Here is a 24,892-nt window from a genome sequence, read left to right as displayed (position 1 = left end):
CCAAATAAGCTTCAGCATCTTAGTTTACTAGCACAACACCTGGGGAGGCCAGGGTGGGGGCAGGATTGACATCAGTAGCATCACAAATATTTTTGATTGTGTCAAGCAGGATTATAAAATGAAATATGGAGAATGTAAAAAACAATCCATTGGATGATTTTTTAAAGATTAGTTATTTGTGCAAAATAGACAGGAGCCCTACTGTGCTCCTGGATTTAGCTGTGACACTGTCTTGAGGGTGGTGAAGGGTGCAAGACCATGGCAGCAGGATGCTGCAGGGACCCTGGCTCCCCTCAGGGCTGCCATGTGGGTGTCTGCTGTCCTAGTTCAGCCTCACAGCTCCATCATGCGCAGGAACGAGGCTGGGCCAGGGGGGGTGCACAGCAGCCCAGGGTAGAGGTGGTCTTTGATTCAGGTAATAGCCTATGGCTCCCCCGTTCAGCAAGCTCCCTCCCAGCAGGGAGACCCGGGGCGAGGGGTAGGGGGTCTTATTTCTGCATACCCTGTGCCTGCCCCTGGGCTCATGAACTTAAAGTTCACCCCCAAATGAGCTAGAGAGAACTTAAGCGACAACTTGAATCACATACAGCGAGGCAGGGATGCAGGAGCATGTGAAAGCAGAGCAGGGGATCTGTATGATGTTCCATTCTTAAACAAGGTACAAATCCACCTGTCTGTTTTCCAAAACCACATCATCACCCAGGATGGGCAGGTGACGGGTGGGAAGCCATGGGGAGCAGGAGGAAGTGGCTGGGCCAGCTGGGCCAGAGACAGAGAGGACCCTGGACAATGGCTGTTGCTATGACACTGGGACACAGTGGCCATGCCAGGAGCCAGTCACTTCTATCAGTGACCCCAGAGCGGGACCCAGCCTGTGCGATGAGTGTGACCTAGAAAGCTGGACCTGTGACCAAGTGAGGGGGTTCGTGAGTTGAGGACAGAGAAGGGAAGGAGAGCCCGGTGCATGAGGACATGGCGGTCAGAAGGAAAATTCAGCAGCCCTCTGCAGTCTTCCCTCCCTGAGCGCAGTTTGATTTTACCATTTGGTGTAGTAAAACAGTGCTCATTTTACCAGGTTTCATGATGGCTGCTCCGGAATGTGAGTCATTCCAGAAAGACCTACATGCCACAATAATGCATTAGCTGGTCACAGGCTGGGCTATATGAGGAATGATTTCCTGAGTTTGAAAGCAGGTTCAAGAGTTGGGGGCACAGTGAGCCGTGGCTCTGGACCAGGCACCAATAACATGCACAGTGAGGGAGGGGAGTGGCCCTGAGAGCTGGGCCAGTGTACCTTGGCCACCTACTCGCTGGCTCACCACCCCAAAGCAGCTGGCATGTCTCAGCTGACCCCACAGGGCTGTAATTATTCCTGTAAGCCACTGAAAATCCTTTTGGAAAGAGGGAAGAATGTCAATACGCAATCACCTTCCAACAGTCACTCTCATCCTAACCTCGTCTCCTTGTTGAGATGTGCAGGGTTGTAAAGGGGAGACACTCTTGTGCACCAGGTATCGTATGTCCAAGGAGTTATGTGCAGCACAGCATGAGGACTGGCCAGGAGCAAGACCGGGCAGAAGGCAGAGGCCTTGGATGCATGGACCAGTGCCTCATCTCCACTGGTGCAGGACACTGGTCCCTGGGAAGACCAAGATGTGGCTTCTATTTCAGCAACCAGAGGCGGATTAAAGACTTGTGTTGGTTTACGTGATGTGGAAGACGATGAGTGAATAGATGAGATGGGGACAAAGTGGGGTGCCCAAGTGTCCACTCTCAGAAGACACCTTAAGACCAAGGTTATTACTAGGGAAGTTGGGTATCAACAGCTCCCCCCACCTTTTCCCTCAGGTTTTACCAGTATTGCAAAATTAGGAAAGGTAAAAAAAAAAAAAATGCCTTAAAATCTCTTCTTGACCTGTGGGGCTGTAATAAAGCAGCAAGAAGTCCCCCTGAAATATAAGTGAGGGGCATTTCCTCTACCATGCAGGGGAACCACATGGGAGGTCACGAGAAACTATAAAGAGCAGGATGATGGTGTTAACTCCTCCTAGCTGCCCAGATTGGCCTGGCGCCATTCCAGAGAGTTCACCACAGTCAACAGTCGGACGTGTGTGGTCTGTGAGAGCCAGAAAGAGGCCCAAACATGTCTATAGCCCACGGTTCTCTGGTGCACACACTCCAGCCACGTTGTTATCCTCACCAGGAAAAGGGAGAGCCAATCAGTTCACTTACAAATTCATCATTCAGAAATCTCTCTGCCTGTGAATTTCCAGACTGTTCTTGACATTAGGGAATATGAGCTCAAATGTATCCTTGGTAGAGAAAGTGTGAAACCAAGGTGGAGGCAATGAAGGGGTGATCCAGAAGAAGGCAAACTCTACATTTAGATTCTCGAAGATGCCAAACAAGAACTTCTGTGGCAAGTCAACAACTCCGCCTGGAGGCCTGAAATCTCTTACACTGTCAAAACAGGACAAGTAGAAACATCTCTAAATTCACCCTGCTATTTCTGGTTTGAGGAAACCCTTAAGTTCTAGCCCCTGATCTTCCCACTCAGTCCCGCCAGGAGCTACAGGAACAGCTGCCCACAGGACGTGGCCCGGAAGAGCCGTCCACACGGAAGGGTCTCAGCCTGACTTGTAAAGGGGAATCTTACTCTGTTGTTTTCGATAACAACAACAAAAATGTACAAGAACCAGTGTTCAAAGGAGAGTGGGGTGCAGGGGCTGGGAAACACAGCTGCTGCTTTATGTATTAGTGAGTTAATTCCATGTGCTAATTTGTAGCTCTGTAAAGTCAATTATTAAAATATTAATAAAAAGTTAAATAAGTGAGAATTCAACAGGGATAAGATGCCCCCCTACGAGGCCCTGGATGATGACAAGATGGAAGGAAGGAAGGACGGATGGAAGGAAGGAAGAAGGAAGGAAGGGAGGGAGGGAGGGAGGAAGTCTCTAGTAAGATGAAGCTGGACCACAGGGATCTGTGTGCCTTGAAGGCCCACTGGGAAATCTCGTGCTGCTCTTTACTTCAGCGAGTTCCTCTCACGCTCCACAGACACACTGAGAGCACCTGTGGTCATTATCGGGTCGGAATCAGTGCTCCCTTCCCCCGCTCCTCCCCACAAAGCTTGGACCCATCGGAAGGAAAACAGACAAACCCACCCAGCTGTCCACAGAGCTGGCGGCCAGGGGGAGCAGCGGCAGCAGCAAGGGGAGGTCGGGTAGCCCTGGGGAAAGGCCACCCCGCTCACACCCATGTGTGTGCATGTGTGCACGCCCCATCACCTCCTGCACATCTCTTCCTGCGGCTTTAAAATCCACATGCTTCGCCAGCCCATCAGCTTCCTTTCTGCAGTATGGAGATAAAGGTTTGCGAGCACCCAGCCCTTTTCTGCCCCAGGTCTTTGGCCAGGCGTCCCCCACTGTAGAACTGATCTCCCCAAACAGACCTCTCCTCTCCTTCTCTCTTTCATGTCTCTACAGACCTCCTCACAGCCGGAATCAACATGCAGTGTGTATGATGTGTTGGTGTTTAAGCCCCAGCCGGGTAAGCCCTAATCCCAGCACTTGCAGGAACTCAACAAAACCAAGGATGGAAGGCGAACACAGAGAGGCGGGAGAGGAATATTCACCCTGAATATAAGCCATGGTGGCTTTTGTTTGACTGCAAATCAGTCGAAAGCAAAACCAAAACATTTTCTATGACTCCTTGGACCCAATGTCTATGATTATTCATCCAATGAGTTTTTCCTGATAATGTGTGATATGGCCTTGTGACCCCAACATTCAAGGTCATCATAAAGGGAAATACAATTAGTTCAACCCAACACTGTGGATGAGAATGCATTGGGAATGAATGCAAGGCAGGCATAGCTGTATTTATGTTGCTAACGTTATTGCAAATGTTTCCTCCATGGCTGTTTTTCACAGAAGAATGTCCACAAACCAGGACCTCTATTTTGTACAAACTTAATCATACAGTCTGCCATCAGAGTCCTTCAATTCATTTTCCCAAAACTAATTATCACAGAAAACCAGGGTTCTCCCCACTAAAAGAGGTGTCCAAGAGCAGGAGACTTGTGAAGACTGATTTCAGCAGATTCCAAGGATCCAGCAGATGCAGAACAGAGTGAGAGCCAGACTGCAGAAGCACATGCTGGCTGCCAAAACTCAATCTCCAAACTCTCAAGAAGGGAATGTGTAAAGTCCTTGTAGCCTCCAGGAACCATCAGGGGCTTTAGTCACTGTTTGCAAAATATCGTCACAATGAAAGCCATCAAGAGGAGTTGGAGCTTAGATCAACGCAGTGGAATGCTCTGCTAACTTATTCGCTGTGTGTTAAAGTGATCATGAAACAAATTCTGTGGGAAGGAAGGAATTAACAGCCTTCCAAAGGGGAAGTTTCTGCTCACTCATCACGTTATCCAGAATGATCCGGGGAGGCAAAGCCTGGCTGTGTGGGGGTCTGCTGCCATGACACGGTCCACCACGAGGAACACCCCTGTCCGAGGTGAGAGCCTATGGACTTGGCATTGCCCTCAGCTAGAGAGACAGACAGAAAGAAACCCTTGCTGACCCTCCACGCTGGTGCTCCCTCACATCTGTGCCTACAAATCAGTTACTGCAGCGCAGTCATGTTGATTCATGGGCGAAGACTAGGTTCTAATATGACAAACTCATACTGATCCCCAAACAATTTTAAACTGCTATTGAATGGGGTCCTTTTCTAGAATGTAGAGAGGCTACTTAACAAGGGAGGAGGGTTCTCAGTATAGCAAAATCTAATTGAACGAAGTCATCACCTTTTTATGGCATTATTCATTTAGGTAATAGGTAGGTACTCAATACAAACAAAAAGTAGGTAATAGATATTGGCTGTGGCAAGCTCCTGGTGAAAATAGACATTTCACAAAACTATCCAATTATAGAACATTGTAGAAACAGGAAGTATAGGGAAGAAAATGTAAAAAGAGAGAGGAAGGTAAAAAGCGGAGGGGCCTGCATTAAAGGGGAGTTATTAGAGGCCTAGCATGAAGGAGAAAGGTGACCTTAAGTTCCTGTAAGACCTTGGCTTGCTGGAGTGTTTCTGAAGACAGTTACTCATATCGTTGCTACTTATAAAATTGATTTACAGAAAAATTAAAGGGAAGATTGCTTTTTTAAAAAGGTGCTGGGCCCTCCCTGGTGGCGCAGCAGGTTGGAGTGCTGCACTGTGAAGTTAAGCCAAGCCATGTTCTCTTCAGTGCGAGATAGATCCCCGCCCCAGAGATGACCCACATGGAGCGGCAGACCTCTCCTGTCTCGCCTGTTGTTCCCCTCAGCAGTGTACTTCATCAATCTGCCTGTTCTGCTCCCCACTCTGTCTCTGGTGAATCCTCTCACCACTCCTAAACCTCTGGCCTGTATCCCAGTTCTGTATGAATAAATAAATAAAATCTTAAAAATAAATAAATAAGAAAGGTGCTTGCTGGGAAACAATACCTTTTTTTTTAACAAGTAAATGAGGCAGAGGCAACTGGACAACCACAGGCAAAAGAAGGAAGCTGGACTCATACTCATGCAATGAGATAGCTCTCTATACCCAGGAGGGTGGTGCTACACAAAGTAATACAAATTAAAGAGTGTGGAAGAGATGCAGAGAACTATGAACACTTGTACATTCCTGGTGATATTGGGGGAAATAGTTCCTCAAAAACCTGAGCATAGAATTACCACGTGACTCAGGAATTACACTCCTAGGTATACACCTAGAGACATGAAAACATATATCCATACAGTGAAGTTTACAGGAGCATAACTCATGATAACTGAGAAGTAGAAATAACTTGAATGTTCATCAAAAATGGATAGATAAACAAATATCTATATATATACACACACACACCCCATATGCACACTCAAATGAATATTATTCAGTCATGAAAAGAATGAAGAATTGAGCAAGTTAGAATTTAAATGAGCAATTTACAGTAATATTAATATACTGTTTGACTTGAATGAAGAATTGAGCAAGTTAGAATTTAAATGAGCAATTTACAGTAATATTAATATACTGTTTGACCAGAGACAACAAGGGTTGGTGAGGATGGGGAGAAAAAGGACCCCGCGTATATTACTGGGGAGAACACAGACTGGCCCAGCCCTTGTGCAAAGCTATGTGGAGGTGTTCAAAACATTAAACATGGATCTGCCATTTGACCTAGTAATGCACTCCCATTTCTCCTCCAAAAATTAACAAACACTAATTCAAAAGGAAACTTGCACTCCCATGCTTATTGCAGGCAGTGTTCTTTACTATACCTCAATTATGGAATTAAGTTCCCCAAAAGAGATGAGTGGATCAAGAAGATGTGATATATACATACAATGGAATATTCCTCAGCCATCAAAAAAGATAAACTCATGCCACTGAGGGCAACATGGATGGAGCTTGTAGGGATAATGCTCAGTGAAATAAGTCAGAAGGAGAAAGTGACCAGGTGGTGTTCCCAATAGGAGAAATATAAAGTAACTAAACTAAGAGTCAGATAAAGACAAGCTTAAAAACTAACCCTGGAGATATGACGACAGAACCAAGGTACCAGGGTTGGGCAGAAGAGCAGGAGAGGTCAGAACAAAGAGAGAGGGCAGCACAATGGACTATGAAGGTGGGTGCACTTCAGTGATAACTCATGGTGGGGTTTTCCAAAATTACCCAAATTAAAAATAAATTAATTGAAAAAATAAGTTTCTGGATAACTTATTAAGGTTTTCCATTTACAAACTGAGCTCACTTTGTTGTTTACGTGTTTCAGTGACCATAAGTAAAGCTTTGATGAATATTTACAGACAAAACTTTCATGTGGATGCAAGTGTCCATCTGTCTTTAGTGGATACCGGCATGCCTGGTTTTAGGGTGTGTCACAAATACTGCATTTCTTACAAAGTGGAGGTTGGTAGCAACTCCTCATCCCTCAAGTCTATTTTTGAAGCTATTTTTCCAACAGTATCTGCTGGCTTCATTTTCTGTTCACATTTAACTAAGGTGCATATACTCTTTTTTAGACATCATGCACACTTTACAGCCAACAGTAGAGAATAGACATATCTTTTATACACACAGAAACCCCCAAACTCCCAAGTCTTGCTTTATTACAACACTTGCTCTATTATGGTGGTCTGGAACTAATTCCTTTTGTCTGAGGTCTACCTGTATTGAGACACAGAATTGCTTGTTTTTGTGTTTAACTTTTTTTTTTAATTTTTATTTATTTATGCATACAGAACTGGGGTACAGGCCAGAGGTGTAGGGGTGATGAAAGGACTTAGCAGAGACAGAGTGGGGAGCAAAATAGGTCTGATGAAGTACACTGCTGAGGGGAGCAGCGGGCAGGCCAGGAGCGGTCTGCTCTGCCAGGTGGGTCACCTCCAGGGTGGAGATTGAACTCATACTGAAGTGGCTTTATCTTCTTAGTGCTGTGCTTTAACTCGCTGCATCACCAGGGCCTTTGTATTTAACTTTTAAAGAAACTGTTGATTTCTTCCAACATGGCTGAGTCATTTTCATTCCAACCAGCAAAGTATGAGGATTCCAGTTACCCCCCATTTCAATCAATACTAAGTATTGTGAGTCTTTTTAATTATACTCTGTCTAATGGGCAAGTAGCAATCATGGCATTAATTTGAATTTTCCTAATGACTAATGATACTGCACAACTTAAAATTAAATCTTCTTAAAATGAACCTTTGTAGATTAATAAAGTTTGTGTTTTTTCATCTTTGTAGATTTTTTCTGAATTGTCTATTTGAATCTCTTGTTCATATTTAATGAGTTGTCTTATTGAGTGCTAAGAGCGTTTTAAATATCCCAGGTAAAAGTCCTTCAAATATATTCCTTTTACAAGTACTTTTTCTGTTACTTGCCTCCTGATTGAGCTAACATTATTTCTAATGAGTAAAATTTAAAATCAGATGATATCCAGTTTAACAACTTTATCTTGGAAAATATATACTTTGTGTTCTACCTAAGAAACCAAAGTTCACAAAGATTTTCTCCTTATCTCTTATAGAACTTTTGGTGTTACTTTCATGTTTTATTTAGGATCATGATCCACCTACATTTAATTTCTAAGTGTTCAGTCCAAGTGTATATTTTTTCCTCCCAGCTATTCCATGAATCCAATCCCTTCTATTTAAGAGACTATCTATTCCCCATGGAACTACCTTGGGAACTATGCAGGAATTAATTGATCATGTGAGTCTGGATTTAGTTCTGAAATTGTAATTCTATTCCATTTTCTATTGACTATTTTTCCTCTGAGCTTGAATTACAGCCCCTTTTCATTAAATGCCTGATAATATAATTAAAAACTATGCATTCTATGCTACACATTGTACTTTATTTTGTACTTCTAAGAAATGCTGCTTCTCTCACCTTAATAATAAAGGATGAACCTGCCTGGACTCAAGTGGAAGAATCTGTTTCTCTGTAGTTGAAGTATAACTCAGAGTTTGGTCTGGATCTTGGGGGTCTCTCTTAGGTTCCCATACCCAGAGATGGGAAGAGAGGTTAGCCATGACGAATCAGACTAGCGAAGTTCCCTCCCTCTGCCACCCAACCTGAGCAAGGGTTGAAGGATTCGTTCACATTTGCAGCAAATAATTAAGTCTCCTGGGCTTTCAGTTTTGTTTGGGCTCCCGGGGAGTCCCAGGTGCACACAGCATTAGCAGTCAATGCTAGAAGCAGGAGAGTGCATTAGTTCGGCCCTTCCAAATGCTTCCTACGTCCACCCGCTCTGTTACTCTCCCAACCAAATCAGCCATCAGCCTGATTTCAAGGCCGGTGGGTTTTGAACACCAGATCTGGGGGGAGGGGAGCTCAATGAAGCCCCTCAGGAACCATTTTCTCCAATGTGGTAGCAGTTTTGCCTAAGCAGACAGTTCCATCATGTCTCAGGGGAATTTAAGCTCACCCTGTTACTTTCATCATATAACAGGGTGGTCCCCAGGAAAAGGGGAAGTTCCAGGTTCCCTGACTCACCCAGAAGGAGGGTGGAGCTGAGCAGAGAAAAAAAAAGAGAGGAGAAGGAATCTGAAGAAGTAGGAAGCAGGATGGAGAGCCAGAGGAGACCTGAGGAAGCCACATGGAGCAGAGAGCATGTGATGAAAAAGCTGTGCTTGTTTCTTGGCCCTGCGCTGGTTGAAATGGATGTGGGTGAGAGACCAGTGAGGAGTTTCACTATGGCAGGTTTTATCTTTTTTGATTGTGCTCTTTATCTCCCAGACTTGTCTGGTCCTGTCTGACCCTTTTCTATGGATCTTGGCCAGAAGGTGCTTTAGTCTTGTGGCGGGCTTTCAGGCCTTGCTTGGGTCAATCCCTTCTGGGTGGACTTTTGCCTATGAGGGAATGGGTAACTTCAGGTGTTTGATTTAGAAATTATATTCTTTGTGTTCTGTGTTGTACACTCATTTTATTAAAGTCCCTTTCCATTAAAGCTCTCATGTATTGATGCGGGAGATGGCAGAACCTATTTAGAGCAGGCAGATTTGGGGGTCCAAGTGTGCCCCTCTCTCCCTGCCCTGTAACAATCATTTCTAGTATGGTTGCATGATTAATAATTTTTTTCCAGCTATATATCTTCTTTGCTTTTTTTTTTTTAATTGGAGAAACAGTCACCTCAGATCCAGTATCTAACCACCCATAATCTGAAGGGGTTTGAACCTATACCTCTAAATCATATATAATGTTGTAAACCAACATGAACTCAATGAAAAATAACACATTAAAAAGTAAGCCCAGATGCATCTGAATGGAAAGAAATTTTGGCATACTAAAAAAAAAATTCCCCAAGCTCCGTAGTCAGCAGCTTACCTTGAAGGCTGCCAGGCAGTGAAGGCCCAGTGAGGTCATGGCCAGGGCCAGCAGCACAGTGGCCAGGTTGCGCACATCCCAGACAGTCTCCACCAGCGGGATGCTGCCAACCTGCCAGTCGTAGCACAGGGTGATGGGCGCCAGCAGCAGCCACATGTTGAAAGCCAAGAGGTAGGAGTAGGTGAGGAATCTGGTGAGAGAGAGAGCCCATGAGCCTTGGCTACTCATACACCACTGCTGCTGGCACAGACGGGCCCTGCAGGATGCCCATTCGCGCAGGCCTTCCCTTGTCTCCACAGGCCAACGTCTGGACTATGGGCCGGAGCCGGCCATTCCACGAAGAACAAGATGGTTTTCACCACCATGCAAATAAAGACGCAACAAGCTGAGATAAATACCCTGAAGGAGGTGTCAGGTAAACCAGAGGGCAGAAATACCATGCTGGACAGGTGACAGCTCGCTGCCCCTTTCAAAGAGCCCAGAGTCCAACAGTGGCCCAGGATATGTTTAACCATTTTCATGACCAAGTGGCCCACCATAAATTACTCCCACAGGTCACTGTGTCCACAGCGGGGAGATAGTCTCATTTACACAGGGCGGTAGGGCGGTGGGACTTTTGGGTAGTCTCCACAGCTGTCCCCACTCACAAGCACCAGGAGGCAGAGCTTAGGTGGGTAGATGGGAATGGGACTGGAGGTGAGACTGGGGAGTCTGGCTGAGTGGGAGTACTAGGGAGGAGAGCCTGGCCTGCTGACCAATCTGTTCCTTCTGGGGGAGAAGAACAAGTGACTTAAATTTGCTCTCTCTACACAATGTGTTCATTGAGTTGGTCCAGACCTTTGAGAAGCAGAAGACTTGGGCTTGACTCCAGGGAACTGGCAAAGCCCCAGCCCACTTCTAGAAACAGAGAGCTAGGGGCCCGAGGAGGACCTCCAGAGCCCCCTATTCTAATGCCTGCCTAAGAAAGGTCATCAGGAGCTTCCCTGCCTTTTCTAGAACACCTGGAACAGGACCCTGACCTACAGCCTTAACGCAGTTACATGGAGACTGAGAGGTGTTTGTTCCGAGTGACAGCGTTCCTTTCCCGGGGAATCCTCAGGAAGGATGGACTTCCAGACCAGCCAGCCAGCAAGCCCAGTGAGCTTCCACTTCCCAGCCTCGTACCCCATCTTTCTCCTCTCACCATGCCTGTCTCCTCTGCACATATCAGAAGGTATGTAGCCTTTCACCTCCTGCCAGGAGTATTTAAATCTTCATCATTAACCTTAAATTTCATTACATTTCAGACCGTCTCATGGCTTTAATGTCCGGCGTGCTTATCTTTGATGCTCTGCATGGGAGTAAACCCTCAGGGAGAAGGTCATCCAGGAAGGAAGCTGAGAGGTCCAGTGGGAGCAGCTGGACAGGTTAGACAGCAGCAACAGAGTGTGCAAGACAGTTTCCCTTGGCCAGAGTCTTAGGGTCACAGGGACAAGGTCTGATGGTTTCTACACTGCTTCCAACGAGAAACATTGGGTCACTAGTCAGTGGTTACTGGTGGAAATGTGTGGAAGGCCTGAGGATGCTTCAGTGGGTCTTCCAGCACTTTCCTCTCTGCTACCTCTAACCAAATCGCCATTTTATTGATTACCATGCACCCAGCACAGCGCCTGCTGGAGTGTCACCGAGCCTAAATTAAAACAAACCTCAGTTAAAAGCCTTATCTCTTTAGGCCTGGGCCTGTATACAACTTCTCAGGAGAGGACAGGATGGACCCCGAGGGCTGTTGCTGCAGAGCTCCCGAGCTACCAGGCTAAAAGTGTGACATGTCTTCTAGAAAGAACATGACACTTAGACGGAAAATACCGCGGCTGTCACTCTCAGTTCGATCCCAGCTCTTAAAAATCATTTTTAAAACAGGACCTCTCCTTCACAAGCAAGAGAGACAACAATTAGAAATGGCTGTTATAATTAGAAAAGTCATTCTAGAAAGCACGGAAATAAAAGAAAACAATGGCAACAAATGGGTCAGGCCAAGTCTGCTGCCCACACCTTCTTCATTAATTAGAACATTGCAGAAAAGGGGGTTGGCTTCCGGGTGTCCACCCAAGTCAGCACTCCTCAACTGTGATGTCATCTTGTTCTAAAAAACCATGACCTTGACTCTGACCCGGCCCTTCCTGTAACCAGCAGATGAGGCACTGGAGTCAGTGTCACCACAGGGACAAGCGTGCCAGGCACAGTCATATCACAGTCCTGGCTACAGTTTCTTTTTTAAAGATTTATCTATTTATGCATTCAGAACTGGGGTACAGCCAGAGGTGCAGGGGCGGTGAGAGGATTCACCAGAGACATCGTGGGGAGCAGAACAGGCAGATGGATGAAGTATACTGCTGAGGGGAGCAGCGGGCATGTCAGCGCCATGTGGGTCACCTCCGGGACGGGGATCAGATTTGTACTACAGTGGCTCCGGCTTGCTTGCAGTGCTACACTTTAACCCACTGTGCTATCAGGGAGGGCCCATGGCTACATTTTTCAAAGGTCGTCTTCCCTTGGAAACACACTGAAATGCATCAAGGCCTAGGGTGTGCTTCCTACACTAGAGTGGGCACAGGGAGAGGGGGTGAGTGAGAAACACTGACCCCACTTACGAGTGCTGGGCTGGGCAACACGTCGGGAGGCTCTGTGCCACACTCTGCTTTTGTTGGCTCTTTTCCTTCATAAAAATCATTATTTTTAAACTCTTGGCCCAAGCCTACAGATTTGCAAGAGCAATTCTTTTCAATCACATGGTGAACTGCAACTTGGCCTGCAATTTTTTTTTGTTTTTCATGGAAGAACTGGGATACAGGCCAGAGGTGCAGGGCAGGGGGGACACTGGGGTGGTGAGAGAATTCACCAGAGACAGTGGGGAACAGAACAGGCAGATCCACTGAAATCCACTGCTGAGGGGAGCAGCAAGGGAGACAGGAGAGGTCGCTGAGCTCTGTGCTCAGTTCCCTGGCTGGGGATGGAGCCAGGGAGTGGCTGTCAGTGAATGCCTGAGACTCAACCCTAGGCCACCAGGGAGGCCAGCTTGACCTGGGAATAGATGCAAACACTGCAAAAGTTTTCGTTTTCTGTTTAAGCTCACTTTTAGGTCTCACCTGCAGGTTGTTTGTTTACTTTCTATTCCTGAGATGCCTTTTGGACAAAAAAGCCAAGTCAGTGTAGTTACTTCTGGTTTTTAAATGCTCCTGTGACTTTAAGAGAAACTGGGCTTAGCAGGTAATGGGCAGCACAACTCCTCTCCTCGGGACACCAAAGAGGTGACAGCAATCAACTAAGCCACTTTCATACATACAGTGTCCAGAAACTCAGACCCATCACTGTTCTCTCCGGCTTGGGGATTTAGATGGCTGTTGCCGCTGAGCAGTTAAATACTATTTCAGACACCAAGACAGCGCTGGAAATTTGTGCACATTTCAGCAGAAAGAAGCTCCGTGGAATCATGCCAAAAGTGAATGACGTTTTAGGGGGCAGCAGAGCTCGCTGGGCTAGGCAGCACACGCATTTCTTTTTGACTCACTGACCATGCATTTCAAACTAATCATCTTGCTTATTTTGGTAAATTTCAGAAATGAAATAATCTGTCCAACAATTTTGCCCTGCCAGGTTCTCCTTTTATAAAGTGGGAGCAGAACCCAAACGAATTATTGACTGATTTTCTGCCATGAGGGCAGGAGGGAAGCGAAAGGAGTATCTCGCTGGCAAAATGCAGCTACAGACCAGAAAGCCAGGAGAAAGATGCTGAGACAGAACCCTCGCGTGCTGGATCTTAACATGTCTCTCCTCTCGGGAGCCTCTGCTTCTTTCACCTGCTGACCCTCATTGTTGCACAAACCCAGGTCATGTCCTCTGCACACACTGTGTCCTCCAGGGGCGAGTACCCTATGCAAAGCCCTATGCAAGGCCAGTCATCTGATGCCCGGGTTACCTGCTGGGGTCTCGAGATCTAGCCTGGCCCTGTGCAGCCAGCGCATCCTCCCAATGCCTGAGTTACCTGTGATGCTCTGCTCCCCCATGATCTCTGCAGCCAAACCAGCCCTAGGAACAAGGATAGGTCGTTGCTGGCACAACCGGCTTATTATGATCATGACCTTCACCTTCCCCAGCACTAGCCAGAGTTGCTTCCTGCATGACCCTCTACAGACAGGAGGCCCTCACTGCCATTCCGACAATGGTGAGGATTTACCCTGTCCAGCCCAGGGCAAGGGCCTGCTAGGTGCTGAGATGTACTGGCATTCGCTCTGAGCTTTTTCTTTTAGGCAGCCCCTCAGCAACAAGGCCACCTGGCCCCTAGACCTCCCACTGCCAACAGTAAGGGAGATTCCTGTAAAGGCACCCCCAGGATCACATGTCATAGAAGCCTCATCATAAGGCATTACTTTGCACTAGACTAAAACAAACAGCATCTAATAAGAACTCTTGTTACCACAAATAAACCATAAAGCAAAGCTGAAATGCCATTAGGTCTCTCTGGCCTTTTTTTTTAAATTGGGTGTTTGTTTTTTTTTTTAAAGATTTATTTATTTATTCATACAGAACTGGGGTACAGGCCAGAGATGCGGAGGGTGAGAGGATTCACCAGAGACAGAGCGGGAAGCAGAACAGGCAGATCGATGAAGTACACTGCTGAGGGGAGCAGCGGGCAGTCAGGAGAGGTCTGCCATGCCATGTGGTCACCTCCGGGGCAGGCGGGGATCGAACTCATGCGGAAGTGGCTTCAGTTTTTCAGTGCTGTGCTTTAACCCGCTGCGCCACCAGGGAGGGCCTCTCCGGCCTTTTTTAATGTGCCATTAATACACTATCTCATTCACCGACAGCTCTGTCAAAGCAGAAAATATGACTCTCAATATCTAGCACTAACCCCAACAGCAGTCTAGGAAAGAAGCGATCATTCCTTTCCCCAAACAAACACCTGATTCCTGTGTTACCCCGCTGGGGTTCTCTCCGTGAAGCACTAAACAATGTCTTTATTTCAAATCAACACACCTCCTCTCCACGAGTCCAGGCCTACTGTCCGCCAAGCACACTTGTACTTATGCCACACAGGCCTCCTGTGGTCTATCAATGAACCACATCCAAAACATTAAACATCCTTAAGGCACACACAGCATTTTCGATTTTACAAAGAGTTTTCATGTAAGGATTATTCGTTCCCAATAAAATCTCTACCCCGTGTGCAGAACGCTCATTCCTGCAGAAGGGAGCTGGTCCTCCAGAGGCTGAGACCTGGTTCAAGGCTTACAGTCAGCCCAGGGCAGACTCTGCACACAGACAGGGCTTTCTGGCCTCACACACAATTCCCCACGATTATACAGTGTCCCCTTGGGGTTTCCTTACAGTGGAGGAACTGACAAGCAATGAAGTGGGTAAAACGCCGCTTCTCACTGGGAAGCACCGGCCTGCGATCCTGACCGACCGCAGATGCCCTTGGCTCTCACACAGCTGCCCAGCGGAGCCCCCTCCACAGCACGGCCAGCGAGGACTGCACAGGGAAGGAACTCCTCGGAGCTTCACCCAGCAAGAAGCAGAGTCCCCTCATGTAAGCTTAAAGTGAGCGTACCTTACAGAAAGTAATTTTTGCATTTATGTTCAATAGTAGCAAAAAAGAAAGAAAGCTGCTACTTTTGTTTTATCAGCTTCTTGGGGATTCAAGATCATAACAGAAATACACTATGTAGGCTGAAAGAGCTGTGCGGCTGGCTTCAAGAGGGGGAGACTCTGTAAGTGACCCAGACCTGCTTTTCCCAATGTCCCGGTGGTCAGCGGGAAGGCCCCTGCCCCCACCCAGGGGAGCCCACTCTGCCCCTCCTCGCTCCTCCTCCTGGCATTTCTCCCTTACCGCCCAGTTCCAAGCAAACACAATGGCCGTCAAGTGCTGTCACTTGTGCGATGACCTTGACTACTCGAGTCAGTGTGAAGCTACTTTTGTATGAACATCATACATGGGTAGTGGAGAGACCTCCCAACGCCCCAAGGACAGCTTGACAGCCACATGGGACATTGGACCCCCGAGGGCCTCAAAAGGAGGGACACCCCCTCCGCCCGAAACACTTAGGCTGCAGGCCAGTACTTGTTCTCTCCCCAGCTCTGATCCAAGCTCTCAGCATGTCTAGATATGAGCCAGGAAATCTGTTTCTAACAAACATTTTGAACAGCTCTCTTTAAACACGATGAAATGTTGCAGGTTTTTTTTTTTTAAAGTACTAACTTTAATAGTTAGTAAACATTTGTTTGGAGTATGTAATGACACAACCCCCGTGGAAGGGGCTTTGAGGAATAGAAATACCAGAAAGGCTTAGAGCCCAAGGCCATAAAGAACAAAACAGAAGATTCTGTGCCTCTTTGGAGCCATCAAGCAGACACAGAGAGGCAGAAGCAGATGCTCCTTTGGAAGGAAGAGGTGGAGCTGTATCTGATCTTACTATTTCACACCCTGATGTCTTCCCATCACATAACACGAACCTCTGCCTGTATCTGGAAATGCAGGCACAGATCTGTCCACTTGGCTACCTCCTTAGGTAACAAGGGGGTCCCCAGGAAAGGGGGAAGTTCCAGGTTCCCTGCCCCACCCAGAAGGAGGGTGGAGCTGAGCAGAGAAAAGCAGAGGAAGAGAAGGAATCTGAAGAAGCAGGAAGCAGGATGGAGAGCCAGAAGGGGACTTGAGGAAGCCACATGGAGCAGGGAGCATGTGATGAAACCGTGTTTATTTCTTGGCTCTGGACTGGTTGAAAGCAATGTGGGTGAGAGACCCGTGGAGAGGTTCACTATGGCAGTGTTTATATTGATTTTGATTGTGCTCTTTTCGACCCCGACTTGTCTGGCCATTTCTGACCCTTTTCTATGGGTCCCGGCCAGAAGGTGCTATAGGCTTGTGGCAGCTTTCAGGCCTTGCTTTGGGCCAATCCCTTTTGGGTGGACTTTCACCCACTAGGGGGGATGGGTCACTTCAGGTGTTTGATTTAGAAATTATATTCTTTGTCTTTTGTGCTGTTTACTCACTGTATTAAAGTTCCTTTTCATTAAAGTCTTACATGTCTTGTCTTGGCGTGGCAGGTGGCAGAAGCTATTTAGAGGAGGCAAATTTGGGGGTTCAGAGGTGCCTCTCTCTCCCTGTCCTGTAACACTTATCCAGGGTCACTCTTATGAAACCATGATGCTGAGGAGGGGCCTCTATGTTTTCTCACCAGAAATACTTTACTGTCTACTTTCCGGATTTGAAAGTCAACTATTTACCATTACAAAGACTATAGTTATTCCTTCAAACAAAGACTGCTTCCTGTCCTGCCCCTCGGAGTCCAGACAGCCCCTCTCCAGGCAGCAGAAGGGGCCTGAAGTGCTCAACCCTGCCTCCTCAACACTGCAAGCTCCTGTCTGCCAGGCAGCTGCCCTCCCCTTGGCTTCTGTTTTTATTTTATTTTATTATTTTTTAAAGATTTATTTATTTATTCATATAGAACTGGGGTGCAGGCCAGAGATGCAGAGGGTGAGAGGCTTCACCAGAGACAGAGTGGGGAGCAGAACAGGCAAATGGACAAAGTACACTGCTGAGGGGAGCAGCGGGGGGGTCAGGAGAGGTCTGCCAGGCCATGTGGTCACCTCCGGGGCAGGCAGGAATCAAACTCATGCGGAAATGGCTTTAGCTTCTTAGTGCTGTGCTTTAACCCGCCGCACCACCAGGGAGGGCCCTATTTTTATTTTTAATTCAGAATTCACAAGATTGAATATCCAAGTATCACATTTCTGCAGACTTCTACAAACAGGATTCCTACTCCGGATCCAGCCTTGGCTCTGACTCCTTCCCACTTTCAAACCCAATCTCAAGTTTCCCCAATTGTCATGTTGGTTTTTTTGGCTCCCTCAGATTTAGCACAATGTTTTGCTGCTACTCCTGTCCTAGCTCTTGTTCCTACAAGAATTCCAAGTGGGATGACGACAGCAGAGGCGGATGGAGGAATTTAGACCTACGAGAGCAATGTTTTCTTAGCTGTGAAAGAAAAAGGTCTAACGTAATAAAATCTAAATTTGGAGCAATTATGAAGAAGGGAATAGAGAATTCTTTGATTTATATACACAGCAGCCACAGCCATAACTGTTCATACCTTCCAGGTGCCAGGAGCTAGGGCCAAGCTGTGGAGTCAGGATGGGATGAGGGGGCCAGAGAGAATTCCCTCAGACACGCTTGGCTAAGGGCCTCCATACCGTACAGAAGGGAGCAGGTTAATCCCAAATGCCTGTGCTGTTTCCATACACGAAATTAGGAAACGTAAGCAGATGCTTTGCAGTTTCAATCCCGTCATTCTTAAGGAAACATTCTGTTGAGTTTTTGGAGTTACAGTCCCTGAGGCCTATTTTTGAAGACAGTTGGACAAGACACCGGGGGGAGAGGTGATGGTAGTGATGGTTAAATCACACCTTTGGAGTTTGGGAGGAGAACCTGGTGATAACACCTCAGAAGGAGCCTCACCAGCCACAGTTCTCTCCATGACCCTTGAATAAGACCATCGCTGATTCACTCACTCGACAATGCTCTGAGGTTTACTTTATGTCAGCTTCTGTGAGGAAGCCCAGTAAGACTGTGCGATAATGTTAAGGGGCCCCAGATCAGCTGTTCTGCACAGAGCAAGTTGTTCAATACCCAAGTCTACTGACAGAATACCCAAATCTACTGACAGAATACCCAAGTCTACTGACAGAACACTCACCTACCTGCCTTTGTCATTTTGACACCTGTGAACTGGTCACCAGCCTACCGGGGGGAAAGACACACCACCCTCTAGCCTAAGGAGGGTCACGCTGCAAAACTACCAGGCTGGGCCTCAGCCCCCCACCTCCATCACAACACTCACTCTGTCAGTGACCAGGTCCTAGCTAAAGGTCAGGAAGAAGCCATCTTTTGGGGCAGTTCAGATGCAGGGCACAGGCTGCAGCGGGCACAGCAGTCTTCAGTCAGAGGACCTTTCTGAAAGTGTTGGTGGGGAGAGCTTCAACTAGGAACTAGGGTCATGGGTGAGCAGATGGGGGCGGTGAAAGCCCCCAGGCTGTGAAAGAGACCTGAGGACCTTGACAAGGACTGCTTGGGAGGGACTCAATGCTCAGAGAGTTACACCTGGATTTTTCTCAGGGAGAGATGACCTTTTTCTGGCTCTTTCTTTCTTTTCCCTTCCCTTTTTCTTTTAAAGAAAACACCACCACAGCTCACAAATGAATACAGAGCCTATTTAGTTCTCCTTGGGGGTGCGCAGGAGATGCCCCTGCAGTCGCTGAGGTCAGGGAGGATGCAGGTCAGTCTGCAGGTCAGTCGGGAAGACATACACAAGGCACCTCAACACTGACCCTGCCTGGGTGTGGGCTCAGCGCTTGATGACATGAAGAAATGAAATTGAGGTGATTGTGTATATATACATTTAAAAAAGATTTATTTATTTATGTATACAGAGCTGGGGTACAGGCCAGAGGTGCAGGGTCGGTGAGAGGATTCACCAGAGACAGAGTGGGGAGCGGAACAGGCAGATTGACTACGTACACTGCTGAGGGGAGCAGAGGGCGGGTCAGGAGAGGTCTGCAGTGCCCTGTGGGTCACCTCTGGGCCAGGGATCTAACTCATGCTGAAGTGGCTTTAGCTTCTCAGTGCTGTGCTTTAATCCGCTGCGCCACCACAGGGGGTCAAGGTGATTATATTTTTATTCTATGTTTTGAATGTCTGTGTCCCCTTCCTTGACCCCTAACATGCTGGGACCAGTGGTGGGGCCTTTGGGCATAGATGAGGTCATGTGGACAGAGACCCCATGAGTGGGCAGAGCTGCTTATTAAAGAGACCCCACAGAGTTCCTGAGTCCCTTCCACACCTGAGGCTACAGCCTGAGTAGCCCCCAGCAGAAAGTGACCCCTCTGGCACCTTGACCTTGGACTCCTGGCCTCCATAGCAGCTAGGAATAAAGTGCCGTTTTTTGTAAGCAACCGGCGTATGGGCTTTTACTAGGGCAGCCTGGGTGAACGGAGACCCATCTTGTAGATATTGCACACAGAAGTAATGATGACCGAGGGACCCCTATCTGGGGGCTGTCTGGAACAGCGCAAGATGTCTAGGGGAAAACAGAGAGGGCTGGGAGCAGGGTGGGGCCTGAGCACATGGAGAAATGCTGATCAGGCTTCAGAGGTTGGAGGCAAGCATCCCATTACTGCTCTGGGTGGAGGTTCCAGTGTGAGGAGAGGGGGCCCTCAGTCTCTGCCTGGGCTGCAGTGACTCAGTCAACATACTACTCGAGTCTAGCACAGAAAGATGGACAAGTCAGCATCATGGTACTTTAATTAAAAATATATATTTTATTTATTTATCTTTCTGTAGAAGAATTGGGCGTTGGCTAGAGGTGGGGGATCACCAGAGACAGAGTGGGGGAGCAGAACAGGCAGATCTACTGAAATCCATTGCTGAGGGGCGCAGTGGGTGACTCGGAGGAGCTCTGCTGTGCTGTGTGGGTCACTCCCTGGCTGGGATGAACCCAGGTCCAGACCACCAGGGAGGACCCATGGCACTTAATTAATCTGTAATCTTGATGAGTTACAGACTGGATTGATTAGCCACATTCAAGCCCTGAAGGTAAAATACCTTCAAATCCTGAAGGTAAATATACTCTGAATGCCTGGGGAAAGTGGAAAGGAGCATGATGAGGGGTCTTCTTATCCACGAGCTCTGAGTTACAACATATCCTCCCACCCCTTTCTGGGCTGACCTACTTTGTCATGTTCCCAGTGGTCAAGACCAAAAAGTGGCCCAAGGTGCTGTTAGCATGAGCTCGATCAGAGTACAATTAAAAAGATCGGGAACATGCCCTCATAAAAACATACAGAGAAAATCCAAGGTTTATATAAGAAAGGAAGCAGAAACCTTGACAAAGTCAGTTCAAAAGAGAAAGTGAGTTAGGCAAAACCTTCTTGACATAAGACCAAGAGCACAATTCAGCAACTAAAATAGACTACTAGTTGGATTTCGTCAGAATTAAATATTGTTCTTTGCTTCAAAGGACACCATCAAGAAAATGACAAAAGCTACAGGAAGGTGGACAATGTTTATACAATATGTATCTGACCAAGGACTTGAATCTAGACTATGTGAAGGACTCAGCAACAAAAAGTCAAATAACCTGATTAAAATCTGGAGGAGGGCTATCAGGAGACATTTCTCCAGAGGAGATACAGAAACACCCACACATGAAAAGACACTCAGCATCATCCAGAGAAACATACATCAAAAGCATGAGATGCCATTTCCCAGGACTGGAATTTCTATAATTAAAGCAAAAAATAAATAATTGTTCAAAGACAAGCACTGGAGAAGATGTGGGACGACCAGAACTCTCGCTTACTGCTTATGAGAAAGGAAAATAATGCTGGGCTTTGGTCAACAGTCTGGAAGTTGCACAGAGGGCTAAGTTCAGCACTAACACGATCCTAGCAAATCCACACACGGGAACAGGAAAACACCGCCAAGCAGAGGCGGGGATGCCAACGTCTGTGGGATGTTCTTGTTGGCCCAGAGTGGGCACAGCCCAAATGTTCAGTTGTGGATGAAAGGAAAACACACAGTGCAGACACCTGTAGAAGGGCCCTGTGATGGGAAAAGAGAAGCGTGAATGAGACACAGTCATGTGGCAGGCAGGCCCGGAAAGCTTAGAAAAGGTTCCCATTGTAGCAAGGGCAGGAAGGAGGTAGCAGACAGACAACAGTTGTGGCTGCCCAGGACTGGGCTGGGGTGAAGTGGGAGTTACCTTAATGGACACGAAGCTGCTTTGGGGGAGATGAAATGCCCTATAACTGACCACTGTCAGGGCTGCATGGGGGAGGGGGCACACTGAAGTCATAGAAGCGCATGCTTTGAAGTGGGCGGAGCAGAATACAGCAGAATGCAAAATACAGCTCAAAAAGGATTATGTGGTGTAGATACATAAGTATAGGTGTGTGTATTGACATATGCATATGACGTTTGAGAAATGGAGGTTTTTGGTTCTTGGAAAAGTAAAAAGGAGAAAGGAGATTGGCAAATCGAAGATAAATTTGTTCCATGTCCTGCAAGACACAAAACTGCAGTATTTGGAATTTCACATCAACATTTTGAGTTTCTGTTTACTAGAGAAAAGGAATCAATGGCTTATCAGGCTTCCATGGTGCATTTCTAAGTAGACAGGACTGTGAAGTACAGTGATGGATGGATAGTGAGCTGGCTGAGGCTGCTGTCCTGCAGGGGATTCACCCCACATCCCACATCAACCCCCCACCCAGGACTGTCTTAAGTTTCCTTCTGAGCCTGGTGGTGGTAGTTCAGGTTTATTAAGTAGGAAACGACAGGTGTTACATCCTAGCTAAAAATATGGAAACAGATCATCTGAAAGAGATGAAATCTCAGAACCAAAGTTGCAGGAAACACAAACAAAGGAAAACTTTACGAAAGCTACTCTCAAAAACAATGAGGACTTAAAAAGAATACTTGTGATTAATAACTGACGCAATGAGTGGAGAAAGAGAAAGCTGAAAATTCTCACCTGACCATAGGGTCATTTAGGGCACAAAAACTTTCATTCGAAAGGAAGTCGGTACTCCTATGTTTATTGCAGCACTGTTTACAATAGTCAAGATATGGAAACCAACAAAAAATGTCCCCAAACAGATGACTAGATCAAGATGTGCTCTCTGTACACAATGGAATACTACTCAGCCATCAAAAATTATATTTAGGCCATTCGGAGCAACCTGGATAGAACTGGAAGGGATGATACTCAGTGAAATAAATCAGAAGGAAAAAGAAATATATCAGCTGGCATCACAAATAGGAGGAATACAGGGGAACCAACTAAGGGGTCAGGAGGTTGGAAAATAGGTACAGAAATACTTCAAAGGAAGAAATAAAACTTGCAAGACAGAAGTCAGGGTGCTCTGAAAGTTGTGTGCAGTGTCTCAAGAAGTGGGGCCTGGATGAGACAGGTTGACATTTGGATGACAAACCTGTAATTAGTGTGATAGCTGAACTGCTCCGCTGACCAGAAAGAAAAACCCAGTAGAAGCAGGAAACAGACCGAGGTAATTCAATTGAGCCGGTGTCAGTTCAGGAGGCCAGCCCATTATGCAGGCACAGCAAGATACATTCCCTGGGAGGTAGGCTCAAAATAGCCCATATAAACGGGCTATCTTAGAAGGACGCGCACAGCCATTTATACCAAGTGTCACTGAAATGTCCCTGGAAGTCCATGCTTTTTAGGTGTGAAACAAGAATGGACACATTTTTTTTAAAGGAGAGGAAGAGTATAAGGGAGCAATAATTAGGATATTCTGTTCTGCTCTTTCCTATCTGTTGAGCTGCCTGAGAATAACAGGCCCTGAGCTGGAGCCAGGACAGAAGCCTGGATGAAATGGGGTTCAGACCCTGTGCAGAAGAGAGCCCAGGACTTGGAGTGAAAGCTGTAGCTGGCGAGTGGCCATGCTCAGGTTCTCATTCTGCCAAATGATTGTCTTTGCCATGGCAGGGAAAAAATTGGCTCACACAAGGGAGGGGGGCATTCAGACATCAAGGTGCCTGACCCCAGCACCCTGCCCTGACCAGCATCGGACTGACGACTATTCCCTGGTGACAGGAGAACAGACTGAGCAACTGGCAGGTAACTTGAGGGCAGCCTCAGCTCTTTCTGTGTGTCTATCTCTCATCCATCTGTCTCTCTGCTGGTGCATCTGGCTTTAAGAGACTGGAAAACTCAGGGAACAGGCTGTGTCTAAAGATACAGGCAAGATGACGTTCAAGAGCAGGAGACAAGAACTCTTGGAGGGAAACCAACCCACAGCTAAAGGAAACCCAGCATTACACAAGAACAGATCTGGCAAAACTAGTTAATCTCTACAGGCAGAAAGTAGCTATTTAAGGAGCCACAGAACCTGAAACAATTTATCAATGAGCTAAAAATATACAGACCTGGGAATTCTGAAAGCCAGTGAGATGCCTTAAAAGGACAAGGAGTTTGCAATATTAACAAAAAGCTGAGGTATCAGGCTGAATTAAAGGATTAAACAACATTTTGAAACATAGATTTATAAAAGAGTTGCACTACCTCCAAGAGTTAGCCAAGGAAGTTATTGAAGAGTTCTTAATCCACAAGTCTATTGTAAGTAACCAAAGCAACTGTGACATAATAGTCATAATCAAGACAGGCCAATCACACTGAAAGGCATCCTTTTTGAATGGAAAATGGCCCGAAAACAACAGAAAAAAACTAGGACCAACTACAAAAACATAAAGGCAAGGAAAACTGAAGTTTGCCATGAGAGCACATGAGTGAGTGAGTGAAACAAAGCAAAGATCAGGGCTGGCATAGAAACAACCAGGAATGTACTGTCTCTGTAGCAGGCCAACATGCAAGGGGTGGTAAATCGAGGTTTAACTTCAGATTTTTCGTGTTTCAGAAGATGCCAAAGAGTATTCAGGGAGGTGCTGTTGCTGGCAGAGAGCTAATTACATCTCACCAGATGTTAAAAAGTACAGAAAGCTACAAAAATTTAAAAACCGTGTATCTCAATGTTTAAACACTATCTCAGTGATATATTCCCAAGAAAAGTTATTAAGGAGCTGAAATACACAACGTCGCTGGAATCATCACTGGAATTGGAAGGGGTAATGTTTGAAGTCAGTCAGAAGGAGAAGGCAACAAGGAGAAGACTGATGCCAGCTGACTTGGCTTGCATGTGGAATATGAAGACACAAAGCAAAGGCACAGACAAATCAGACCCTAGAAGTTGTTGGACTGCAGAACTGAGGCTGGTGGGGGTGTCGGGGAAAGGGGGGCAAAGGACTAGAAGAAAGGATGATGGGGCCTTCGTGGTAGGTGGCATGGTGTGGTGACATACATCTGAGGAGCTGTGAACACACACCCCTATACTATATGTTAGGAGAAAGGGATGGCCTGAACAAACTCTGCAAGAGATTAGGTGTTGTGGACTCCACCCCCTACTCCAGTCACTGAAACTATGACTCCCA

At 46.7% G+C, this 24,892-nt stretch overlaps 1 protein-coding gene across 3 annotated transcripts in view; it reads right to left on the bottom strand.

The window, feature by feature from the left end:
- TMTC1 (transmembrane and tetratricopeptide repeat containing 1) overlaps positions 1–24,892 on the bottom strand; it is a 181,598-nt gene that overhangs the window by 68,821 nt on the left and 87,885 nt on the right. For all 3 annotated transcript variants that reach the window (XM_012720432.1, XM_012720430.1, XM_012720431.1), the window contains one exon: positions 9,853–10,042. In XM_012720432.1, the coding sequence (XP_012575886.1) occupies positions 9,853–10,042 (190 nt within the window). The remainder of the gene's footprint in view (positions 1–9,852; positions 10,043–24,892) is intronic.

This window comes from Condylura cristata, unplaced genomic scaffold (genome assembly GCF_000260355.1).
Source record: "Condylura cristata isolate star-nosed mole 26May11 unplaced genomic scaffold, ConCri1.0 scaffold00004, whole genome shotgun sequence".
NCBI classification, from domain to species: Eukaryota; Metazoa; Chordata; class Mammalia; order Eulipotyphla; family Talpidae; genus Condylura; species Condylura cristata.
The sequence above is the reverse complement of the archived record's forward strand: the minus strand, read 5'-3'. Positions and strand labels throughout refer to the sequence as shown.